Below are 26,233 nucleotides of genomic sequence, written 5' to 3' on the forward strand. Positions count from 1 at the left end.
TGAAGTTCAATAATTCACAAATTTATGATTTCCATATTTCACGCAAAATTCATGTCAAAAATTCAGTATTTCAATTATTCAATAATACAATATTTCAGTAATTCACAATTTAAAAAAATTCTCGATTTCAATTATTCAAGATTTCAATAATTCCGAATTTCACAAATTCCGAATTTCACAAATTCAGAATTTCACAAATTCAATATTTAACAACTTCATGAATTCACGATTTCCATATTTCATGTAAAAAAAAATCAAGAATTCAATTATTCACGATTTCATGATTTCACAAATACCACTTCAAGAATTCTCGATTTCATTTAAATACTTCATGATTTCCAAATTTCACGCAAAATTCATCTCAAAAATTCAATATTGCAATAATTCAATAATTAAATATTTCAGTAATTCACAATATCAAAAAATTCTCGATTTCAATTATTCAAGATTTCAATAATTCAGAATTTCACAAATTCAAGATTTCAATTATTCAATATTTCACAACTTCATGAATTCTCGATTTCCATATTTCATGTCAAAAAATCAAGAATTCAATTATTCATGATTTCACAAATACCACTTTAAGAATTCTTAAATACGTGTACTTCATGATCAGATCGATAAAAAGGTGACAGATATTATTACTTTTAAATTTGTTTACGGACCACACTACCCATATTAAACGTGTTCAACTGACACAGTTTACTAAGCAATAAGTTTAAACAGAGCAGTCAAGCGTTGCAATACATGTACCCTGACATTTGGAAATACCTTATATACAAGTTTAAGGTTTCAATGGATATTAGAATATTTTTGAAGGTGAACGTGGTATTAATATATATAAGTGCCGTGATTACAGGTAAACGCTTTAAAATATAAACATGTATATTTACCGGTCAGGATCCATACTGTTCGCTTTCAAAGCCTATTTGCAGTTACAGAAACCGTAAAGCGAACAGCATGCAGTCCGCACTATGTTGGTTTTCTCATGGCGCGGCTCAAATTATAAAATAGAAACGGATAGGCATCTGCCATAGTAAACTAAAGTTTAAATTGGAAACATTTATTTATAACATATCTCATTTTAGTTCTAGTTCTAAATATGAGTTCAAAGTTCTAAAATATGTACTTAAATGTATACAGTTGTATTCTTTTCTTATTTGATACGGTAATAAATCTGTCTGTCTGTCTGTCAGAATTTTATGCTACACATAAAGATATTAATTATGTATAGCACTGATACACGCAAGGATTGCCTGGGTTCCTGACCAGTACACCCTCTAGTTGGGTGGGAAACACTGAAAAGCGTTTCTGAAAATCCCGAGTAGCTGCCGGGGATCGAACCCCCGACCTCAGGATTGGAAGGCCAGTGTGCAAACCAAACCACTGAGCTATCCGTCCTTTAAGTATGTTAATATGTGCTGGTATTTATTTAGGTAAAAAACTAACTACGTAATCCCTAAGAAAGGAAAATCAGTTTAAAATTATATTATTCGAGATGACAAGAACTAGGTATGCGATGAATAGCTCGCGTTTGAACTCGTCTTGCATGTTTAAGATCAACTCGGCGGTGACTGAAATTGCCATGACTTTGCGTACACGATTGTATATAGTAAGATATTTGAATAACGATATGTTCTTAACCATCCTGTTTTAGCCAAGATGTTGTCCAATTCGAGCGCGGAACGTACAACTCAGGAATAAGTCGACGCTATTGTACTTTGTTCATTATGATTCCTATATTAAAACATACACGAAACAAATATAAATATGACCGGTAAGAGAAAATTACGTTTTAAGTGTAAATACTAACACAAATTGAGTCTTTGTGACAAAATGATTTGTAAACATTCTTTTCTCCGAACTAAATTATTACACACTCTTCAAGACTTGAAATAAACAAAGTCCAGAAATGACGGTTCAAGAGAACGGCACAAATGACAGCAGTTAATAACACAGATTCACACCGTTCACGGTATTCAGGACTAATATGTCTACATATTTTTGATCATATTAAACTTATAAATTTTGTTTTCAGACTTACAAATCAATGTGACAGAACAACAATGTGGTCGTACAGTGGACCTAGCAGTAGAAACAAGACTCATCTTAGACTACGATGGTGGTGATCTTGGTAAAAAAGCTGGCGAACTATGTGTCATAACTATACAAAACAGTGATAGTGACAAAATGATATGTGTAGAAACGGACTCGGCACGCAGTTTTGCATGTTCCTTAATTTTCTCTTATTATATTGGTGACTATCCTTCTAGCTCTGGCTTTTTGGGAAACGTAAGTTAAAATATTTTGATTTCAGTTACAATTTAACGTTGTTTAATTAAAGTGCTCACGTTGCTAAATGTTGGATGTTAAAACCTTCTGGGCAGAATTACGATGTTATTCACCTCAACATGAATTGCATGGAAAGTGATTATATAAATCCAACAAATGTTTTCATATCTGCTGGTTAAAGCTTCGTGGATATTATAGCCTGGGGGGGGGGTGGGGGGGAGGGGAGATGGGGGTCTTGCATGCTTGAAGTAATAAGTGATGTTACCAGTAACCAGTGGTGGTGGGGGACCTCTATGTGCAGCCCGTCTGGGCTAACTATGTTAGACTTTAGTCACTGGTATCCGGCAATGTGGGTAAGACAGTCTCAACTTGGAATATGCTATTATGCCTGTTCAGTGATATATTCGCGTTTGTGTATCTTTGCGTTTGTGTATCTTTGCGTTTGTGTGCACTGTTTCAATTTTCCTATTCGTGGGTTGTCAGATATTTTAAGTTCTGCAGAAGTTACTTACTTTTATCTACATTTTGAGATAATGTATTCATTATAATCTACACATTTTCTTTCATTTAATTAATTTAGTTGCACACAAATCGTATTGTGATTCTGTCAAAACATTTTTTTCTTCTTCATTTTGTCCTGTATTTATCTTATTACAGTAATTACTGAGTGTAATTGTCTTTGCAGTGTTCGCATTTTATATAGTTTATTGTATGTTTTCTTTAATCTGTTTCTCTTATTACAAATACTGTATCTCATACAGGCATAATTACGATATTTTGAATGGAATGTAATCCAACGCTTTCCTGTACTTTTCTCGTTTGAAGTTTAGAGTTTTTGGTGGCCGGGTTACAAAGAACATTTATTCTTTACCAACATGTGCATACCTCCAGCTTCTGATGTTGATTAGAAGTTATATTCCCCCGGGATACTACTACAGTGCTACTTGCTGTTTATGTCACTAAAGATAGATTTGTTTGTAATACCGAAACTATGTTACTTCAGTCATACCCCATGTTACATACTTATCGGATAGATTTTTTTTAAATCATTACGTATAGCTAAATTTATCGTTACTATTACTATTATCATTATCATTATCATTATCATTATCATTATCATCATCATCATCATCATCATCATCATTATTATTATTTTTATTATTATTATTATCACAATGATTTACGCAAGGTCAAATGTAGAATTTCTAATTAACAAAAATATCCTAAGCAGTTTCTGTAAATAAAATGGCAATGTAAAAAGTAATGATCCAGCCAGTTTTACTTTTTCAGGGACGTACATGTTACGATTTTTCTTGGGAACCTCTTTGTGACCGGAGAACTCCCGTGTTTGCTTCTTTCCAGTCTGTAGCACAAATACTCGCAGCATATGTACATGTTGAAATTTATGTAACACGTAAGACATGATATGAGCCATGCCATGAGAAAATCAACATAGTGGCTTTGTGACCAGGATGGATCCAGACCAGCCTGCGCATCCGCGCAGTCTGGTCAGGATCCATGCTGTTCGCTTTCAAAGTCTATTGCCATTAGAGAAACTGTTAGCGAACAGCATGGATCCTGACCAGACTGCGTGGATGCGCAGGCTGGTCTAGATCCATGGTGGTCTCAAAGCCACTATGTTGATTTTCCCATGGCACGGCTCATATTTTCTATTTATGATATTTAAAGGTACACTAGTTTTTGAATGTGAACAGTTTCTACTTATAGTTTATGTAAATATGACATGAGCATGTTATGTGTATAAACAGTACTATGCATTAGATTTAAAAAAGTATACACGCATTTAATACATGTATAGTTAAACACAGTACAAATGTGTATTAAAAACTGGAAGTGTCTTTAACAAGCGTGGCATTTAATTATAAGCACAGTTATTTTATACATTTAGTATAGTTAAATACGTTTGATGTTAAAATTTTCTTCATTTTAATTTCTTTTACTTAAGATTGATGAATAGCAGCACAGTTTTATTATATGAGCCGTGCCATGGGAAAACCAACATAGTGGGTGTGCGACCAGCATGGATCCAGACCAGCCTGCGCATCCGCGCAGTCTGGTCAGGCTCCATGCTGTTCGCTTTTAAAGCCTATTGGAATTGGAGAAACTGTTAGCGAACAGCATGGATCCTGACCAGACTGCGCGGATGCGCAGGCTGGTCTGGATCCATGCTGGTCGCACACCCACTATGTTGGTTTTCCCATGGCACGGCTCTTATATTTTTTTTAAATTCATGTTTAAGGGAACATCCTACAGTTATTTCTACTGAACAGATTTTCTTAAAATTTTCTAGAATACTAGAACTAAAAGTAAGTAAAACTATGTGCAGTGTAACCTTGTCCAGCAGAGCAAATTCGTGTTTTCATAGATTTGTCCTAACTTCCGATACTTATCTTTCTTTTTGCAACAGCCGTTACCACAACACAGCTAGTGGTACAGAAAACTACGACATGGTCGTCGTTTCAATATACAGATGATTCTAATTCCATGGGATTAACCATTGGTCTATGTATTGGTGGTGTTGTACTTCTACTTTCTTTTGCTGCATGTGCCTATGCAAGACAAAAGAGTACTTTTGAATCCCAAGGGGGCCAACGTAAGTTGCAAACTAAATTGAATTAATTTTTGATTTGGGGAATCTCTAGACTTTCTGACAAAAATCGTTCCTCATCATGTAAACATTATCTTCTACTTGAATCGAAGCCATGTGTTATTGCACAGATTGCTAACTTCACCTTCGATTTTTCTCAAAAGTTTATGATCACTTGCTAGGTACAAATATTGGTATTAAGAGTGTTAGGAATTGGTCAAGTTTAAGATTTATTTGAGCCGCGCCATGGGAAAATCAACACAGTGCATTTGCGACCAGCATGGATCCAGACCAGCCTGCGCATACGCGCAGTCTGGCCAGGATCCATACTGTTCGCTTTCAAAGCCTATTGCAATTAGAGAAACCATTAGCGAACAGCATGGATCTTGACCAGACTGCGCAGGCTCATTTTTTTTAACATTTGTATCATATTCAGGTTTCAATGTGCAGTATCAACAAGGGAATCAGCCCAGACATCAACAATTTGTTTCTTCAGTCCCACAGCAATATTCTCAAAATACGACTGTTTCGCAAATTTCCACCCAAGATCCAAATCTAGCTGGTTACCATGTCCATCCAACTGTTAGCCTTACCCTGTCGGATCAACAGCAATCGACAACGGGACAAAATAATAGTCTTCCAGTATCAGGTACATGTGTTTTTAACTTGACTTGCCTTTGGAATAATTGGGGGAAATTATTTAAAGAGGGAGCCTTATAACTGTTTATTTTATTATATTTTTAATGTCACGCTGAAATCAAATTTCTCAAACTCGTGCGCTAGGCTTTACATATTCGCCAAAAAAAGACTAACTTGTTATATATTTTCATTTAAGCTCCTGTAGACCCGAGTGCTCCTCCACCACCTTATCCTGGGTACTGACATTGTCAACGCGACCAAGAAGAATTATCAACACAGTGCAATTACACATAAATCTACGGACAACAGGAAAATGTAGGACCAGTCCTCAGGAAGCGTTTTCGTTATATATACATGAATTAATGTATTGGAATTACTTACCTTTTCTGGATACATTTCTGTCGTCTCTGTGGCGGGTAGTGTTTTGAGAATTGTTTCCAAAACAACAATTTCGTCTGTCAGTCGGTTTTTAAGCCAAAACAAAGAGATGCGAAAGACGTAAAGTAACCGACAAATGTACTGCTTTGCATGTTACGCTGCAGTTTGAAAGAAATTATCGTACTTTTCAACAAAGCTAGTATACAAGCAATGAAAAGCAAACATATAAACCAGCCAAATTCAACATTAACATCAAGTAATTGTTATATATCTATATTGTATACCCAATTCCGCTGGTCTACAAGGCAAGATTTAAAAAGTTAAGTGCAACTCGAATTGTTGTAGAAGAAAGAAAGGCACATTGTATCATTACCTATTTATATATTTTTGCTCGCTTTTTAGGTGGAATTAAAAATATAGTTCTTGAAAAAAATGATTTCTGTCATACTTATTTCGATTTATAGAAGGTCGTACACTCCCTAATGTTACAACGGAAGTATGTTAGAAAATAATTGGTGGATTGTTACCTGAAAAAAAAAAAAAAACGGACGAAGGGGTATTTTAGACAAATAAACTGCAATTATATAGATTGTAAGTATTTGCCTAGCAGAATCGTATTTCTTCCTTTGAAACTACTCAATGAATACACAAATATAATAACTATCATGTACCATTTTCTCCATGGTGGTTGACTCTCGTTTTTACTTTGACGACACATTTTGAAGTGTCACATACAAGGAGCTAAAGTGTAACAAAACGCGACTTTCTTGGTGTTGGTCAATTGTCAACCGATTAATAAATGGTAACCTTGATGACGGTAACAGCAACGCAGCGTAATCATTTTTAGCCATTTTCGCATTGCAACCTATTATTTGTAAAATTCAGTCCGCACATCAAGTTAAAGTTCATCTCAAATTTCATACAAATACACGTTTACTTACACCTAAAAATAAGCTCCAACGCAAAGAGTCTATATACAACCACATTTAATATCCATATTATGCTTTTTATACCCAGGGCTAATAGGAGTCATCAGACTCATCACACGGTTAGCCAGTTGTCCGTCGGTCCATTGAAACAAACTTTGCAAGGAGAATATGTTACACAGTTAAAGTGTAGATGTGCGTGTCCTTATTCTGTTTTTAGTTGGCTCAAGTATTACATATATTAGTGCCTTTGGACTTAGAAAAGATAATGTGTAGATGTGCGTGACTTTTTAGTCGGCTCAAGTATTGCATGTATTAGCGTCTTTGGACTTAGAAAAGATAAAGTGTAGATGTGCGTGACCTTATTCTTTTTAGTCGGCTCAAATATTGCATATATTAGCGCCTTTGGACTTAGAAAAGATGTGATTGCGTAGGGTTTGAGGCGCAAACTACTTCCAGGGATTCAAAGTTAAACAACATGTTCATGTGTGTTTTATTGAAAAATCATGTACCCATCGACTAAGACAAAATGTGTACAGTGGCATAAGTGCTGTTAAAAAGATTATGCTGCGAAGAATTCAAGTTGTTGAAGTTGTACTTATCTTAAACAACGGCGAATGAACATAATTCAAATATTGATACCTAGACATAGTACTAGAGATCAACCAATGACACAAATAATAATCCTTCCCTGCATTTAAAATGTATGCATATGTCATACACCTGTATGACACCAGTTAATAGGAAGAATGAAGTAACTGTATGGTTAAAAACTTAGTGATAAATCATTTCATTGTAATTTTATATTTTATGGTAAATGCTGAAGAGTTTTTTTCTTGTTTTTATATATGATATGTGATATGGTAGAAATAACATGATATGTACATTTCAGCTTAAATAGTGGATCTGAATTTATTTTATTAGTCTTAAAACATTTTCTGATGTCAAACAATAATCATGTGTTTGACATTTTTTTGCATTGAGTTAAGTTCTTCCCGCAAAAATCCAGATATAGATCTAATTGGCAGTGACTTGATAGGTAGGACTATCTGCAAGAGGGGGTACATAAAAAAATAATAAAAGTTTAAGAAAATCTTATACAACATACTTCAAAATGATCAAATCAAGACTTCTTCATTATATTCCGCCTTAAATGTTATATTTAAACAACCAAAGTTAATTTTTTAATTGTTTTTCATAATTTAAAATTTTAGGTACTATCTCTATATCTGATACCTTCTTTATTTGCATTTGTATAAAAAAGTGGTATTATTTATCTGAGACATAGAAAACAGTTTTAGTGTGATCTTCAATGAAATTCAAATTTTGGCGCTATTAACGGATCATAGACTACCAACCATTCTTCATTGAATAGCGTAGATGATAAAATTTACGGTGACGTGTTTTGCAAAAGGGCAAAAGTTTATCGTTATTTACTTTGCCTATAGAAGTTTTACCTTTACAAAACAGCGAACCATTACTTATGACTGACGGTTTTAAATATGAAATTATATATAAAACGTTTTACCAAAGTGATTTTAAATGGATATTTTGGTAGTAACAAAGTTTTGCATTATACTGGCATACATAAGTCATGTGAATACAGGTAAACATTTTAAACATACTTATGTGATGACAATATGTATTATTCAGGATTGAATCGTATCAACACCATGTTTACATTTAGGCATACTATATTTGAAGTATTTGATTAAGTAAAGGGGAATTTCATGCTAATATTAAAGATGATTTATCTATGTTTTGCCCTTAACAGCATACATTTTACATAAAAAACAGCCCTTTTTTCAGAAAACTACTGGGCTATTAAACTCTTTTTATAAGCTATAAAAACAACTATAAGTTACTTTTAAAATAAAAATGATAAAAACTCATTAGAAAGCAGGGGAGGCAAAATGTCAGTTCACCACAGCACGCTAAGTTGAAATAGTCTGTTTATGTGAATATAGAAATATATGCATACGCTCTCATTAACCTTAGCACTGACTTAAATTGTACTCCTTAACCAAAACAATCATTGACTGGGCACCGTTATTATACCAAAGCAACAGAATAAAACAACAAGTTTGAGTTTACGTCTTTACGTAAATAATATCTTTTACATTTATAAGTACCACATTTCCGAAAAATCGAATCCGATTATGAATAAATTTTTTAACATTTTGATGTATTAATTGTTATGATAATAATACAATACTAATAACTTTGTTTAAAGAGTATAACAAGAGTATATAAGAGTATATTTTGGCTATAGCCAGACTAACATATGGTCCTCTAACATAATAATGTACAAATTCATCCTAATATATACAGTGAAGTGAAAGACATGAATAAAAATAATATATTATGAACAAATTAATTCTTAATGGCATAAACAGTATGTAGTACAATGAACAGATATTAAAATAAAATAAAATTATGTACAAGTGGTGAAACAATAAATGTTATTTGGAATCCGCGCGCCAAAACCCTAAAAAAACTCTTGTGTGGGAAAAGTACGGGAAAGCTATAGACTATAGAAAAAAATAAAAACACATGATATAAAAAACGGAACTTTGCAAGGCTATTACACTTTCTGACATGAAGGGAGATAAAATGAATCAGAAAGACAAAACGAAAACAAATAAGAAAGAAGAAAAAATGTTGTGACAGAATTGTCATATGAATTATACATAAATTATTAGATAAGAAGAAAATAGAACGAAAGCAATGCCACTATAAGTAAAGTAAGTAAAAAATCAAGAAATGAACGGCCGTAATAGCATCCTTCCCCCTGAGGCTATCTTACGCCAAAGTCGGATACCAGTGCCTGAAGCCTTACATGGTACGCCCAGACGGGGTGCATAACTCCTGGGTAATGGTTCCATCACTAATTATTTAAAAAAAAAAAGAAACAATACTACACACTGCCCCATGAAGTTACAATACCCATGGAGACTGTACCAGCAAGTATAGAAAACATGTAAATTAAGTTTGATTTAATCGAATAAAAGTGAGGTTATTATTATAGCTTCATTTAAAAGATACAATTTAAAGTGTTGTTTTTTTTTTAACTGACTTAGAGTTTCGCGATTTCTGATTTCGTAGGGGAAATGTTCAATGTTTTCTTTAGATATGAATTAAAGAAACTAGCCAATTGTACATCTAAATGTGCAAAAAATAACAGTTCTTCCTTTAATATGTATGATTTAATAAATGATTTCGAAGACTTAACTACTGTGATACTTTTGCTGAACCCGCTATAATGTTCTTATGCAAGAAGAGATACAAGGTGTCTGAAAATGTTGCTCTCGCTCATCAGTTACTCTTTATGGTTTCGGCGTCCTCCGTGGCCGAGTAGTTAAGGTTGCTGACTTCAATTCACTTGCCCCTTATCTATATGGGTTCGTGCCTGATTACGGAAGGTCGATGGTTCTACCCAGGTGCCCGCTCGTGACGAAATAATGCACGGAGGGGCACATGGAGTTCTCCTCCACCATCAAAGCTAGAAAGTCGCCATATGACCTATAATTGTGTCGGTGCGACGTTAAACCCAACAAATCTTTATGGTTTCATGTTAAAATTCATGATGACTTGCGCTAAGTTTGGTACCTAAATTATGTAAAATCTGTTGCATTTCCTTAAATACATTTACCTTATTCAATATACTAACTAATCTTTATTCAACTATTGTTAGTATGGACTATTTTCAGACTTAAAAATTAATGTGACAAAAGCACAGTGTGGACGCACGTTTGACATAGCAGCCGAAGAGAGCCTCGTTTTGGACTACGACGGTGGTGATCTAGGTCAAAATAATGGCGGCCTGTGTGTTATTACTGTGCAGAACAATAATAATGATACCATGATATGTATACAAACGAATTCTACACGGACTCGTCATTGTTCGTCAGTTTTTAATTATCATGTTGGAAACACTCCTCCAGGCCTTCATACTATAGTAAGTTTTCATATTATGATCATTTCTAAAAATCATTCTGTCACGACGCATGATTTCTTGCACTAAAAAACAAGGAATGCGCTTATGTCCACAAAATAAAGAAAACGAACAGTGCTCATCTCCACTAACACACAAACATGGCTTAAAAGATAATCAAAAGAAATAGTAGTTGTAAAACTTGCCCATTTCGTTTGTTTGATCTTTGTCAACAAATTTTCATATGCTTGTTACCAGTTGTATGTTCTCTGGAGGCAACTGACAGCATTTCCCACTTTAACAAAAGGTGTAGGATAAAATAGTTTGCGACGCGCAGTTTCGGTCAATTCTAACTCGCCCGGGTTTCGATTCATAGTCCTGTGCTAACCAGGCCCTATCGGTTGAAGTACATCATTCCGAAAGACCGAGTTTTCCTGGTGAAATTTTACAGGGATGGGACATGCCTGAAGTTATGAGTAGTATTTGGTTACCACTGTTAAAAGTTTCAAACAGTGAAATAAGTTCTAAGAGACGGATGTTTTGCTTTAAAAGATATGCTTTAAAATATCAGTTATATGACAAGGTTTTTGTTATAGTCTTAGTTTAATTAGAATGCGTAAAGTTTAGATACTGTTTCCAGAAAATGATATTGTATTTCATTTGCGTGCTGTACAACACACTGGCAGGTTATTTAAGTTGAATGTTTTCATTTATCAAATTTTGAGAAAGGTTTTATTTTGTTAGACATTCTATCCTTACAACTTTCAGGTAAACAAAACAGTTAAATTAAATGATTAAATGTTGTTCTTTTTTCAGGGCTACACATGTCATGATTTTTATGTGCATCCTCTTTGTGCTCGGAGAACTCCTGTTTTTGCCGCTTTCCGGCCGCCCACAGATTTTTCCATAGCACGCGTAAATGTAGCAATATATATAGCGAACCAAACTTGTAAGAAAACGATAGCTTATATTATTAATATTTCATTTAGATTTTTAATCTAAATCAAATCTATTATACGTAAAAATACTATTTCTTGATTACATTGAAATTTTCTCAAAACTACACGTAGATTTGCTATTATTCAACTTCATAAACATTTCACCGCCACTGTCGTCAGTTGTACAAACACGATCTTACGACGGTTCTCAACATTCTTTGTATCACTACTAACATAGTTACCAATTTTATACCTTCATTCTGAGATCATATATCAATTTTTCATGTACCATATGCGTCTTGTTGTTTGCCATGCTTAAGAAAAAAGTTTTTTTTTTTTTTCAATTTGCACACAACTCGCAATTAAATACTATTTGGAAGCAGTGTTGAAATGTGCACAGTTTTATTACGATGACAGCCTACATGATATACTATTCTTTTTCAACAGATTTTACCACATCGACATCGTCATCTTTATTGACAGAGTCTGAAACATCTAACATAATTATTGGATTAGTCGTTGGTGTTGTCTCTATTGTAATTTTATTAGCTGTATGTGCAACATATAGAAGAAGAAAGAATATGTCAGAGGACCAACTAGAACAGAGTGAGTTGTTAATTATATTATGTTTAGAGTTTTGTCAAATATTCTCGACAAGCACCACGGCGACTTAGATGTATTCTTTCAAACGCATATGCATTAATTTGCTAATAATGATACATGCTATGGCAATTGGAACATTTCAGTTATTATCTTGAAATATCTATTCGCCCATTCGGTTAATAGAAAAGATATGAATAGTACATAAATTTAACTAAACGAGACAAAATGATGCCGTTAAGACGACCACACCGATTATAGACTCATTCATTGATCCGCTGTCTGTTGCTTTTTTCAGGTTACAATATGTACAGCCAAGCTAACCAACCCTCGTGTCAGCAAGTTGTGTCTTCTGTTTCACAACAATACTCTCTCAATACAGAAGTATCTGACTACCAGACGTCCATACAGCAGGGTGGACACCACGTCCATCCGGCTGCAAATATTACTGTAACTGGCTACGATGAAAGGACGGCGAGGCAAAACAACTCCAGTCCACCACCAGGTATATAGCAAAACTTATAACTAAAATAAATGAAAGCATATATAGATAATAAACACCAAAAAATAGCAAGCTACATTTTTGCTTAGTCGTGACAAAGTAATGGATAGAAAATACATTTATATACAATAATGAATCTAAAAGTGCCCAGAATTTGCTGTGATTGATAAATTTTGCGGGTTGTATATACTACTGCTGTAAAACAACATGTAGACAGTATCATTACCAGAATACTGTATCAGTCACCTAACGTGCTTAATGCTATTTAAAAGGTATGATTATAATTGTAGGTGGTATAGACCAGAGCGATCCTCCACCTCCTTATCCAGGTTACTGACTTAGCAATGAGACAAGCACTTCTTTATTTTGCTCAGTATATAGAACAGGCACAGCGCCAGCTGGTTCTCACTTAGAGACATGACATTGAAGAGGCATGACACGTGGATATCTTTAAAAGAATGCTCATATAAGAATGCTCATATTAACAGCAATTGATTCAGTTTAATGATAGGACTTGAAGAACGTAGATATTACATTATGTGATAGATGAGTTGTTACTGCCAGATGCAGTTTTGAATTTTGGAATGTGTTTGTGGTTAGTTTGTTCGTCAGAGAATCTTAGTAGATTAGCAGAATAAATTCAGAACATTTTATACCAAACTAAAATAATACAAGCGCAATGCCTTGCCGCATTTTTACAATGCCCCTATTACTATGTTGCGAGTGTTTAGTAAAACATTCACATTGTTTTAGCGGTTATAATAAATTTATGAACCTCAAAGCTTGTGTTGTCTCATTAAGTGTCACTGATACGTATTGTTCCTCTTCCCAAATTATCATTCTAATATTAGAAGTACTCACGGTATTGCCTTTACCATTTTATATGTGTTTACTGGTTGGCGACCCAGAATTTCGGACGACCCAGAAAATCGAACAGTCGCGTAAACGCTTATTTTGGCGTATATTTTTATCATTTCTTGACAAGTACATAGACGTTTGCATTATGTGCAACATAATCTGCAATAATTGCAAATCAGTAAGTTAAACTTTCAAAAATGGAATATTTACATTTGTTGACGAAATGTTGTGACAGCTCTCGCTGGGGGAAGCTGCATGTGCTTTCATTGCTCATGCGCATACATGTCTTGATGCCCCAACATTATTCAAGGGGAACTCATCTACAATCAAATAAATGAAGACGAGAAAATTGCGTGTTATAAAACAAGTATCAATGTTTTCCCATTATGCGTTTAAACCAAATTGTTTTACTTAAAATTTTGTGTCGTATCTAGGCCAGCTGGATTTTTTAAACTCTTAGCAGCATCAAACATTTACAGTTGAATGTAAACAAGGTAAACAATACTAAAATGTCTTTTTATCATTAAAACCGACCTAAACGCGATTCTGCCAAACAGAAGTGAGGATAATTAGTATTTTCCTACTGTCCGATTTCTCGGTCCTGCAACACGCTGAAAACGTTAAATTTACGTACCCTCTTTCTGGCCTCATTGACGTGTTTAGTTTATTTTTATATAAAAACAAATTTGTGTTCAGCGACACCGAAGACTGAACTTGATTCAGGTATCAACTTCCCCGAAAAATACTTAATCATTTTGAGGAATTTAAAAATTTAAAGCCAGTTATATCTAAGTTATATTTGTCATATCCCATATTTTCCTTTTAATCTACTAGAACACTATACAAGTTCCGTCCGTGAAAATAAATTTCAAAGTGGATGCCACTTTAACTCATAATAGATATTAAACACTTTCAGCGGGAAATATACTCGAGATAGGATGAAGGAAAGTATATCTGTCTCTGCGCACGTGCCTTTCACTATATTCTAACTTGACAATTGCCTATGGTGGAAGAAAATAACTTTGCGGCTGTAAGTAAATGACGTTATGATAGGAAAATATTGTCGAGATATGTTCATGAAACTATACAATATAAGCGCTGTATGAGCTATTCAACCTAATATAAAATTTACGAAGCAACATAAATATAAAATATCTGTTGTATTTTAAGAGAGGTGATATGTAAGCATATATCTATATTACAGGAATGTTGATTTCATTCAAGTGAAATTAATCATTTGAGTGTACATGTACTTTTGTTTAGTGATTACATTCAGTTATTGCTTACACGACAGATGACAACACCAAGAAATATGTATGTGCAGCAAATTGAAGCTGTTTTGGAGGAGGGAGACCTAGTAGAGTTCGTTAGAGCCAACGGTGTGTTTACTCACCATGGAGTTTATGTAGGTAGGTGCGCATATCACATATAGCCAAAAATCTTGTAAAATACAAGGATCACCGTCATACTCAAATCTTTTGTGATGACTTTTCTTTCAGCGGCTACGTAAAGTATCTAAACCAATTATAAGTGAATATAAATGTCATATTTCTTACTTACGCAATACAATGATAAAAGCTACGAGACCATGGAAAATTGTGTTTCCTTTCGTTCCGAAAGCAGTTTTATATAACTCCAATCATACGAGATCATAATTTGATATTTAACGCATGGAACACTTTTCAAGGTAATGGCGAAATAATACATCTTGGACTCGAGCGTAAAGACAATCCAAGAAATCTTCCGAGTTTGTTATCAGCACCCGGAAGATGTGAAGTCAGAAAAGATAAATTAACAGATGTCGCAAAACACTCAGATGTTAGTGTGAATAACAGATATGACAACACAATACAGTAAGTCTGTTACACATTTTTTTCTGTTCAATGAAATATCGTTTACACATTTTTAGCGGAAGTGCAGAACATATGTACAAGAATAAGTCTAATCTTTTACACAGCGGGTATCTAACTTATATCCGTTTATTAATGATGTTCCAGTTTCGGTTACATATCTCTCCATCATTAAAATGAAAACTTCAAATAGCGTTAAGTGTAAAATTTACAATTTTTCAGGAAGGAAATCTTTTTCAAATTTTATTTTATCTCTCATGAACAGACTCATTCAAATCGATTCCAGTATTTCGTTACTTGGTTGTGTTTTATGCTTACACAGATTAGTTTATTAAGGGTGACTTGATATAAATCTAGATGAAGTTCAAAATACATGTATTTCGTTTATGGTTAAATAGTTCATACTCAAGATATAATCAACTATGTCTTTTCAATGAACTGCAGACCATTTACAAAAACAGAAATTGTGAAAAGGGCATACAGGCGCCTCGGTGAGAAAGGCTACAATCCGCTCTTTTATAACTGCGAACATTTTGCTACAGAGTGCAGATACGGGAAACCTCTCAGTAGCCAGGTATGTAGATAGAATATTATGAATATCTGAACGATGAAAATAGCTGCCAGTGGTGACCACATCTTGTTCATTCAGCATCAGTAACTGTTATTTTCTTACTGTGAGTAGATTGGGATTAGATATGTCAGTGGTGCATGAGGTGGTGCATTCAGAAGAACACTATTTGTCGGAAATCCAAAGAAAATAGAGAAACAAGCAGACCTAGAAAAATGAATACAAAATACAAAAAATAGACAGTAGGAGTAGCAGGGACAGATCTACAGTAGACTTGACTGTCTACCACGTTACATAGATCCATAACTTTGTCAGCATTTGAGCCGCACCATGTGAAAACCAACATTATGCATTTGCGACCAGCATAGATCCAGACCAGCCTATTCGCAAACAGTTTCTTTAATTGCAATAAGCTTTGAAAGCGAACAACATGGATCCTGACCAGACTGCGCGGATGCGCAGGCTGGACTGGATCGATGCTGGTCGCAAATGCACTATGTTGGTTTTCTCATGGTGCGGCTCTTTTGTTAAATCGCAACAGTTATATTGACTATATGACTTAGGGCTAAACTTTACAATCCCAAATGAAATATACATACATAATTTGTAAATGTTATATCTAATGTTATATTGTTGTCCAAAATTAAAGACAATATTTTTAGAAATTGACAATATCTAATTTAGAGAGAAAGCGACCGAATAGTTAATGTTAATATTTCCAATTCAATATATTTGTTTGTTTCAGATGTCTATCTCTATTTATATTTGTATATATTTGTTTAGATTGAGAGGTTAGAAGAGGTCGGAAAACTTGTTGTGGACACAGGACTTGAACTTATAAAGGACAGAGCATTTCCTGCTGGAATTAAACAGCTGTTTTAGAATATCGCGTTTGATATCTAAAATGGAAAACACGTTTGTCGTTAAAAATGAATTTATACTATACATTACTAAAATAACATTATTCCTTTCGTGTATCAGAGTTTTTTTCTGTGGACTTTGGTAAAAGTTTATATCCCACAGAAGGCTTGAAAATTGCAACACGTTTGCCATTTTGCCAGAAAGTATTGTGAATAGTATCATTTGAAGCAGTATACATTTGAAAATAAAATAAACCGGTATGCGATGATTTGATGAGATAAAGGAGGTCAATAACAATGAAAAGGACTCTCTCTTGATGTCGGTTTCCTGACAATGTGTTTCTGAAAGGTGTAGACAAGGAGTACATCGGTATTTCTTCATCTCAAGGCACATACTGAAGAGGTTTATTCCAAATACGAGTAATATATAATGCAATGATCTTGAAAAATGTACATAAAAAGCTATGATTTAAAAAATAATCTAATTAGTTTTTTGTATATGTTGTATGTTTTTAAAAGTCTTTTAGTGTGTGCTTATTCAGTTAACATTTGTTCGTTTGAAAGATCTCGAGTTTCACGGAAATATGTACTATACTGGTTGGCGACCACCAAATCCGGACGACCACCAAACCGGACAGGCCCGTAAACGCTTTATTTCGGTCTTTAACCTTCTTATCTGTTTACGATCAAATGGACGCTTAATTTTCAACAACACAGTAAAGTTACAACGGATAAATTTACGTATTTTCCAAGAAATGCTACATTTCATTCCGTCTGCACTCACGAAGCATGTTTACATGTTGGGGAAAGTCAGAAGTGGCGCGATGCGCATGCGCAGTATTTCCGTAGGGTCCCGACATTAAATCATAAGCCCCTATGCAAATTTGAGGCAAGCAGACAAGACGTTTAGTAAACACTTAAACCGGGAAAATACAGCTTTGATAATTTAGTGCATGATTTTGATAACCCTAAAACACATTTTCATATCAAAATATCCACTTCGAAAAGTGAAATTTTAAAAGAGTAAGTCGGGAGAGATACCATAAAATTATCGATTCAAGAGAGATAATTCTATGACTCAGACACTGTACGACTATATATAATTTCCCTTGGTTGAAAATATGTTTATCGATCACAAAAATTCCCCAAATTGCGTTTTGGCATTTAATAAACTAATTTAGTCAAGTGTCTTGTACAGTTTCAGTGTTGCGATGAATTTGTACTCATTTCTTGTTGCTCCGAATCAGGCCCTGGGTATGGCGGCGGTGGTTCAAGAGGAGCTTCTGCAGTGAAAAAATAAACATATGAAATTAAAGAGATCCATGCCATCTTTCTCTAGAACTGTTAATATTAGACTCCAACTTTAAATGTCGAAAATCCTCATTAAATGAGTTCAACTTGACTAAACATATTAACTTACTGTCTTTGTACAGTCACAACGAAATGAAATGACATGCATAGCAATCGTTTGTTAAAAAAACCGTCCAGTTTTAAGTGAATACATGTTGTAACTGTGGTTAGCTGTACATGAATTAGGTGTGTACTGTACTAAACCTAACAAACAATACTATTTATGTGCGCAGATTAATTTTGTGGTTTGTGTTATGAAGTAATTTGTCATGTATCTAAACATGAATTTGGTTTTCATATATCTTTAAGAAAATCATGTGCAAATTGGCTCGATTTATTACGCTGCGGTAAGTGTACATTTCTAAATGGATATGAAATCACTAAAACATGAAGCTTCTAAACGCCCTCCGAAAAGGGAGGTTCTGCAAATTCGTAATATATTAACCACTCTTTCCTTCGAAATTTTCACCCATCTGACCTATATCAGTTCGTAACATAATTGTGAAAAATACGCCATACTCGATAAAAGTCATGTTGCCGAAAATTAGAACCAAAGAGTTGTTAGATTATTACGTTACATAGAAAGTAGGTAAACAGATACTTTTACAAGGTTGCCAGTAAAGTTAGAAAAAATAATACTCTGTTTTTGCATTGTAATTATTTTGACATTTGATATTCATGACCCGAATGATGCACATAAAATAAAAAGTCTGGTAGATGAATATCAAGAACATTGATAGTAGAATGTTTGGGCCAGCAGAAATATGCATGTGTTATAACAACAGGTACAACTAGCAGTTTAAAGTTCATCGAAACAAGTGATTAAACATGATTACCTTCGTGTGAAAAGTGTTGTTCATTCTGGCGTCTGTGTTTATGATGGAAGTGGTAAAGAATACGTGATAAGATAAAGGACGACGCCACAAGAAGGAGAACAATACCGAGCAGGCCACCAACAACTATCAACACAGTTACAGTTGAGGCAGGGATGGAATCTGATTCAGCTGCAGAAATAAAACGAATATGTATATTTTATACATATATTTACTATCTTATTCACCTTCTTCGTAACTAGGTTTGCAGCTTTAATTTGCAGTATCAATATGTAAAAGGATATAACTTTAAAAGCTTCCGAATGTGGTTGTAGGATCTATATGATTTTTAAAATACTTTTCATAATATCAATTTTACGCTTTTCTCCCATTGCAAAAACCGGGCTAAATCGCCATTTCGGAAAATCTTTCTTACACTTTTATGATGTTTTGGAAATGTTGCTTTCATGCTAACTAGAATTGTTCTAAAACAATCACAAACAAAGTCAAAATTGATTGCTTTTTAAAACAATGGGTAAGAAAATGGCTGAAATTTACAAAGTAAAATACCTCATCAAAGTCGTTAGTTTTTATAAAAAATAAAAAACCAAGCCAATCAAGACATCTTGAAAATTAAAAAAGTCCTATTACCACATTTAGAAAGATGTATATCAGTGATTTTGTTTTATATTAAAGAGAAATCAAAGAAAAATATTGTTACAAAAAATGGGAGAAAGCAAGTAGTATGTTTCAGGAGATGTTTCCAGAGAAGCAGAGGATGGTGATTGTCTCTTGACTGATAGAACACTCTATAGTAGGAATGTTTAAGTATTGACGGTTTGAATACATGACAAAATTACTAAAACAAAAACGGCTGTGAACATATTTTGCACGGACAGTTAGGAGACAAAGTTGGTACATCAACATCATATAGGGCGATATAAATTTGCGGTTATGGACGGGCTATTTACAATAATATGTATGTTGACGAATTTTATATATCTAGGCGGTTTTACATTTCACTGTTACACGATCTATATTAGGAAAATGCTGATTCATTACTTATTATTTGCACTTCTTCTAAATCAGTGAGTTTTTCAACATAACTGAGTAAAAATTAATTAGAGACCTAAATATAAAGTTTGCTCTACAAATTATCACTCAACGGATTTTAAATTGATCATAACAATTACATTACTGTGAACTTTGTTTTGATGTAAAACATAATTTGTTAATATAACATTTTTTTCAAATCTACGTATTTTCCTTAAATCATACTGTATGTTTAAAGAGTAACGTACCTATGCCGTATACCCTTAATTTCACATGCCCAAAGCTGTCCGCCTGTAGATTTTTCTTCCGTTGAAAAATGATCTCCAGTGACGTCCGAGAACAAAAGTCCGATGTATGCCTCGAGTCACATTTGTATATCTGTATAACCATAGAATTATGCAAAGTTCAAAATACCTCTGAATATTTTATAATGTATATCATCTAAGAATGAAAGAAATGTAAAAAGATATGAAGAATACAGTATAGATCTTTCTTTTCATGTCAATGTAGCTGATGAAATATCCTACTATACTCGTTCATTATATAGAACGAGCAGCTGTCGATACTTGCTATACATTTTAAACTTGCATTGTGTAATGAATATTTTAGTTACTGTGACTATTCTCTTAACGTCTGGTCAGTATTCGCCTGAACATTACAGTTTGTTTTTAACATGAATTAATTTTCAGATACTGGACGCCCTTAAGGTTTAGGAGTATTTCATCAAGACATTTGATAAACGAACAACATCTTATACAAGAATCTACCTGACCGTTACATGATCCCCGTACTGTTTCATACGATGAACACTTAGAATATTCTGAAATGTTGCCCCCATCCCACTTTGAAACTGAATGCCATTTGTAAAGAAATAAAAATATACAATTGCTGAAAACTATGTTCCATCTAGTTATGTAACATTTCAGCACTGGGACATTATTGCGATTGCACCAAAACGAAGAATCGTAAAAGTTCTTTGAAAATAGTTTTTAGGTGTTGACCTGTCTGAAAGTGTTGCCCCTTTATGCAGTCCTTTCCAAGAATACAATACATATATCCGTATACTGACAATTATTTTGTAGAGTAATTTACATGTTTTATATACTGTTAAATTTTCATTTGAAATAACAATTTCTTTCTACGATTTGGTGTTATTTGAAAGTAAGGCTAATCGTTAATATTTTTATTAGTTTGTCTACTTAGTAAATGATATTCAAAAGTTGTTGTTTGAAGTAGATTTTTGAAAACTAAACCATAGTTGCTTCTTTATACATACATTTTTCTGTAATGGGACGGCCTCGTCAACAAGAATGATATCTGTATAACAGTCAAGGTAAAATTGCACAAACGTTACACAGACTTTGTCCTGCGCATTAGCAGTAACTGTAACAGCACAGCTGCGATCTGTCAGGTGCCCGGCGCTATAACTAAACTGAAGCTCTGTGCCTTTCAAAATGTATGGGAGACGATTACACGAATGTTCAACAGGAATAGATCTATCTGAAAAGAAATAAATGTATAATTCCAACAATACAAAATAGCTTGATCTTTCATTAGCTGCCTGAATGATCCTTTGACAAGGACCTAAACCGTTAGCAGTTAATAAAAAAATATATACGAGTGACTTTCTATTACAACTTTACTTTTGTTCGCCAATGGCATAGTTTGCCCCTAATTTATGTACGAATGTAACGTATCCCATTACAACGGTACCATATCAGGTAGTTATCATTGTATGGGTGTTTAAAGCCAACACTGTAAACTTGATTATTACTGAGGCCTCTGGTCATCCTAGGATTTATTTCTTTTGTATCCGTTACCTATGGTAACTTTGAACATATGAGCCCAGATCCGATTTCAGTAAAATTCACGACCGTATACTTCTAGTTCAGCGGTCTGCTTTTGTATCATTTTAGTAGTGAGAGGAATATCTGCCATTCTCGTTCAACATCATTTGGCTGATTCTGCTTCCCTATGTGATATTTTCAAAAATTGTTAAAGAACTTTCTATATTATAGTAAGAGATACCTTTTCTCTCTCCAGGAACAGTAACTGTACACATACTAATGAAGACAAAAGTAGTAAACTCAGTCTTCATAGCGCCTTCCGTTCTGAAAATATTATACCATATAGCTATTGTACGTTCATTTAAACATCTCGGCATAACATTTAATTCGATACACTAAAACACGTTACGTCTAACCAACATATCATTTTGTAAAATTAAATCAGACATACGCGAAGAGTTCAAGTAAACTTAAGACGCCACACTTAGACCTATCATTTCTAAATACAAGTATATAATTATCATCAAATAAACGCATTAGCATATGTACAGCAAATTGAATTCACGATTTTTTTTTTCACTTTAAGAAGAAAAACATACAAAAACTTACCTCAAATGTAGAAAACAGCAAAATCTATCAAACGCTAAAGTTCATTAAATCTCCATATAGATGCATTGCAATGAAATTCATAAATCTGCTAAAGTTGTCTCCAAACACAATACTTATAAACAAAATGATTTGCTTTAGCAGTATATTTCGAATTGTCATAAACATGCATAATTCTATTGTTTCTTTTTAATCTTGATTTAAGCTTTTATCATTACAAACTACACATATCTTTTTATCGCTAAAATCTCTATCTTATCACAGAACTAATCTGCTAGTTGTTCAATATTCAATCTTTGATGCGCCACACTGATATAAAGTATTATCTAAAACTGCGTTGTAACAAACGGTACATATTAATATGTTTCAAAAGTATGTAAATGTCAACAATTTTAGAGACATTTTCGAGTCTAAATTTATAAGGATACAATCTAAAAGTGTCTAAAATACACTTCGTTTGGCAAACATCCCGAGTTTTGATATTTGCAAACGGTTTAGCAAAAGTTCATCTTAAAATATGCTTTTACAATTTGAAATATTATAATTTCTGGCTACAGAACTTTATTTCTTTATTCGTTCTTGCTGGCATGACTCAGGAATAGTCTTCCCCGAAGCCTAAGACCTCTTTATTAGTGCAACCAGTTGGATAACCGCTAACTGAAATATTATTATGTATCCGCATCGTCCATCCGTCCTTCCGTCTGCCCGTATTGTAATTCTTGTCCTGAGATTTTCTCAGCAACCACTGGCTTGAATTAAATGAATCTCCATAGGAAGATTGTTTGCCAAGATGTTATGTACATATCATGTTCCAATCCGATGATTTTTCACTGAGTTATTGCCCTTTGAATATGCAACATTAGTATATTATAGCACCAGTCCTGGTTTGAAATATTAGTAGGCTAAAATGATATCCTTGTCCGAAGTTTTCCTCAACAGCCATTGGCTGGATTTCAGCGAAAATTCTCAGGAAGCTCTACTCTTAAGAGATGAAGCATGGTCCGGTCCAAAGCTTGTTTACTGAGTTACTGCCCTTTGATTATTCAACATTAGTAAACTACATGTATAGCACAATTTCCTGTCCGGAGGAGTCTTCAACAATCACTGGCTGGAATACAGCAAAACTTCACATAAAGCTTCACTCTCAAGAGGAGATGTGGATGTTGTATTCATGTTTCAGTCGGCTGATTTTTCACTGAGTTATTGATCTTTGCTTGCTAAACATAAGTAAACCATAGGTCCATCCTTGTTCGGAGTATTTCTCAGCAACAGTTAGCTAGCTGAAATTCAGTAAAAACATAGGAAGCTTCATTCGCAAGAGGCGATGAGTATATTATCTTCATTTTTCGGTCGGATGATGTTTTACCAAGTTGTTGCCCTTTTTATTATTCAACATTAGTAAACTCTATCACCATTTTGTCCGGTGTATTCCTTTGCAACCACTGGGTGAAATACATCGATACTTCATGTGAATTTTCAGTTTTAAGCTTTATATGAAGATTCAATTTTAAGAAAAGGTGTGCATTGTATTTTCATGTTTAAGTCGAATGATTTTAATATGTTATTGCCCTTTGATTATTGCGCAAAAGTATTATTTCCTGTCCAAATTATTTCTCAGCAATCACTCGCTTGAATACAGCGAAACGTTGTAGAAGCTTCACTCTGAAAAGGAAATGCACACTTACCGTTATGTTCCGAACCAATTCTTTTCACTGAATTATTGCCATTTGATTATGCAACATTAGCATTCTGTCACTTCATGGCGCAGTATTCCTCAGCAACCCCTCGATGGAATTCCAAAATGTTTCACTCCTAACACGAAATACGCATATTATCTTCATGTTCTAGTCTGATGATTTTTGATGAGTTACTGGTCATTCAACATTAGAATACTCTAGCGCCAATTCTTATTCAGCAATCTCTGGTTGAAATTCAGCAAAACTTTACATAATATGAGATGCGCACGTAATATTCATGTTCTGGCCCGATGATTATTTTTCTTGCACACCGGACTGGCGTTTCTGGTGATTTTAGCCATGCCGGCAAAACCCATCTGGCACCCCATGCCAGATGACTCTCGTGCTGTTAATGACAACTAGTGGTTCATGCACTGATAATATATTGTTTATGTAAAATACAAAAAAAAAGACAAGTATCTTGACAATTTCTCTCCGTTCCTTTATCATATTTCTCGATTCAAAATACGTTACTTTACCATAAGAACATAACTTTACGCTACAAACGATAAAACTAAAGTGGAACTTTGTTATTGTGCGTAACGCAAAACATCATGTCGTCACTTCTGCTTACGCACGTTAATTTGAGTTCATTCTCTATTATAAGAAAGAGTTCTACAAAGAAAGTATTTCTACAGTACTTTTTGTTTGTAAAATACGGTAATCTGCCAGAATAAAATGCTAACATGTATACGATATGCAAGAAAAAATATCAGTCATGTGTTACGAATCGGATGGAAATATCTGTCCCTCGGCCACCTGCGTATGGGCGGTAATTCGCAAGCCTCATTACCGCCCATTGCGCAGGTGCCCTCGGGACGGATTTTTCTATCCGATTCGTATGACACCTGCCGTGGGCTCGACTGGAAATGAATTGTTCCATCCATTCCAGGTGGGGACTTTCGTCGACTACCCACGTTAAACAAGAAACTTTACCTTTACTTTACCTTTAAACACATGATATACATTATTATTCACTAGAGTTGTCGCCTTTCCATTATTCAAAAGAAGTAAATTATAGCACCATCTTTGTCCACAGTATTTCTCAACAAGCCCTGGTTGATATTCAGCAAAAATCCGATGGAAGCTTTACTCTCAAGAGCAGATGCGGGCGTGCTTTTTCTCAACTACTACTCGCAAGGGTTCTCAGAAACTTCTTTGGACGCCTCACTGAGACGAAGTATGTGCCCAGTTGATGATTTCCGCTTTTGTGCTTATGATCTGCAATATCATCCTTGGGGGAGCATTTTACAGATATTTTTTTGTTTGATATTATATGATTAACTTTCCATTCATGCATAGTGAATATAGGTGTTTTAGTGCTGGTAGTGATTGAATGAAAAATCAAAGTACTGAGAGGACTGATGGGGGCAATGCTTTGCAGTTTCAAGACTTGATGTAACCCATTCATGTCTGGGAAGTACATGCAGGTATTATGTAATGCACTTGTGTGTGGCAAGAAATGGAGTGGTCACAACTTTAAGAGTGCACAACAATAAAATTTATTAACTTTGTGTTCAACACACTTCTATATTTTGTTCAAAAGGTAAAGATAAAAAATCTAGTCTTATCCAATAGCAGTTGTTCATCGACAAACAAAAATCTTTCATTGCCAAGTTTGATAAAATGAAAAAGATAAAGCTAGACAATGTATTTCAATCTCTTCAATACTTCTGTTTGCACTCTATGTCCTGACATCATGTGTTCTTGACAGTCTAACAGAAACAGGCAAACTTTGTAACACTTTATGAAAGTTTGGAAAGAAAGTCAAAATATTCCAATGTGTAAAAGTTTAAAGGAACATGATTTCCTTGAACTGACATTGAAAAAATCTAGACTATATTTTCTAATGTGTACAATAATTATCAATTAAAAAAGTCAGGAATGTTTTTTGTTACTAATAAGCATCATTTTAATAAGGAGTCGTCATAAGTTA

At 34.2% G+C, this 26,233-nt stretch overlaps 4 protein-coding genes across 5 annotated transcripts; 3 read left to right on the top strand and 1 right to left on the bottom strand.

The window, feature by feature from the left end:
- Positions 1-679: 679 nt before the first annotated feature.
- LOC128547870 (uncharacterized) lies at positions 680-6,350 on the top strand. 2 transcript variants are annotated; one of them, XM_053521438.1, is made up of 6 exons: positions 680-859; positions 2,039-2,292; positions 3,583-3,706; positions 4,721-4,906; positions 5,337-5,549; positions 5,736-6,350. In XM_053521438.1, exons 1-6 carry the CDS (start codon positions 748-750, stop codon positions 5,780-5,782), a joined length of 936 nt encoding a protein of 311 aa, XP_053377413.1. In that variant the 5' UTR covers positions 680-747; the 3' UTR covers positions 5,783-6,350. The 2 variants fall into 2 exon arrangements, with proteins under 2 accessions (XP_053377413.1, XP_053377414.1); XM_053521439.1 differs by lacking the exon at positions 680-859 and adding an exon at positions 1,646-1,777.
- A 1,232-nt stretch (positions 6,351-7,582) lies between these two features.
- LOC128547871 (uncharacterized) lies at positions 7,583-17,442 on the top strand. The gene is made up of 10 exons (XM_053521440.1): positions 7,583-8,449; positions 10,554-10,801; positions 11,594-11,726; positions 12,163-12,321; positions 12,614-12,820; positions 13,108-14,705; positions 14,970-15,084; positions 15,363-15,528; positions 15,970-16,099; positions 16,877-17,442. Exons 1-6 carry the CDS (start codon positions 8,386-8,388, stop codon positions 13,152-13,154), a joined length of 858 nt encoding a protein of 285 aa, XP_053377415.1. The 5' UTR covers positions 7,583-8,385; the 3' UTR covers positions 13,155-14,705; positions 14,970-15,084; positions 15,363-15,528; positions 15,970-16,099; positions 16,877-17,442.
- Positions 14,970-16,975, top strand: LOC128547707 (phospholipase A and acyltransferase 3-like). The gene is made up of 4 exons (XM_053520807.1): positions 14,970-15,084; positions 15,363-15,528; positions 15,970-16,099; positions 16,877-16,975. Exons 1-4 carry the CDS (start codon positions 14,970-14,972, stop codon positions 16,973-16,975), a joined length of 510 nt encoding a protein of 169 aa, XP_053376782.1.
- On the bottom strand, positions 17,417-23,034 carry LOC128547872 (uncharacterized). Its single transcript, XM_053521441.1, has 6 exons — positions 22,565-23,034; positions 22,197-22,279; positions 21,445-21,668; positions 20,417-20,546; positions 19,140-19,307; positions 17,417-18,236 (listed from the first exon to the last, which is right to left on the bottom strand). Exons 2-6 carry the CDS (start codon positions 22,264-22,266, stop codon positions 18,154-18,156), a joined length of 675 nt encoding a protein of 224 aa, XP_053377416.1. The 5' UTR covers positions 22,267-22,279; positions 22,565-23,034; the 3' UTR covers positions 17,417-18,153.
- Positions 23,035-26,233: the final 3,199 nt, after the last annotated feature.

This window comes from Mercenaria mercenaria, chromosome 13 (genome assembly GCF_021730395.1).
Source record: "Mercenaria mercenaria strain notata chromosome 13, MADL_Memer_1, whole genome shotgun sequence".
Taxonomy (NCBI): domain Eukaryota; kingdom Metazoa; phylum Mollusca; class Bivalvia; order Venerida; family Veneridae; genus Mercenaria; species Mercenaria mercenaria.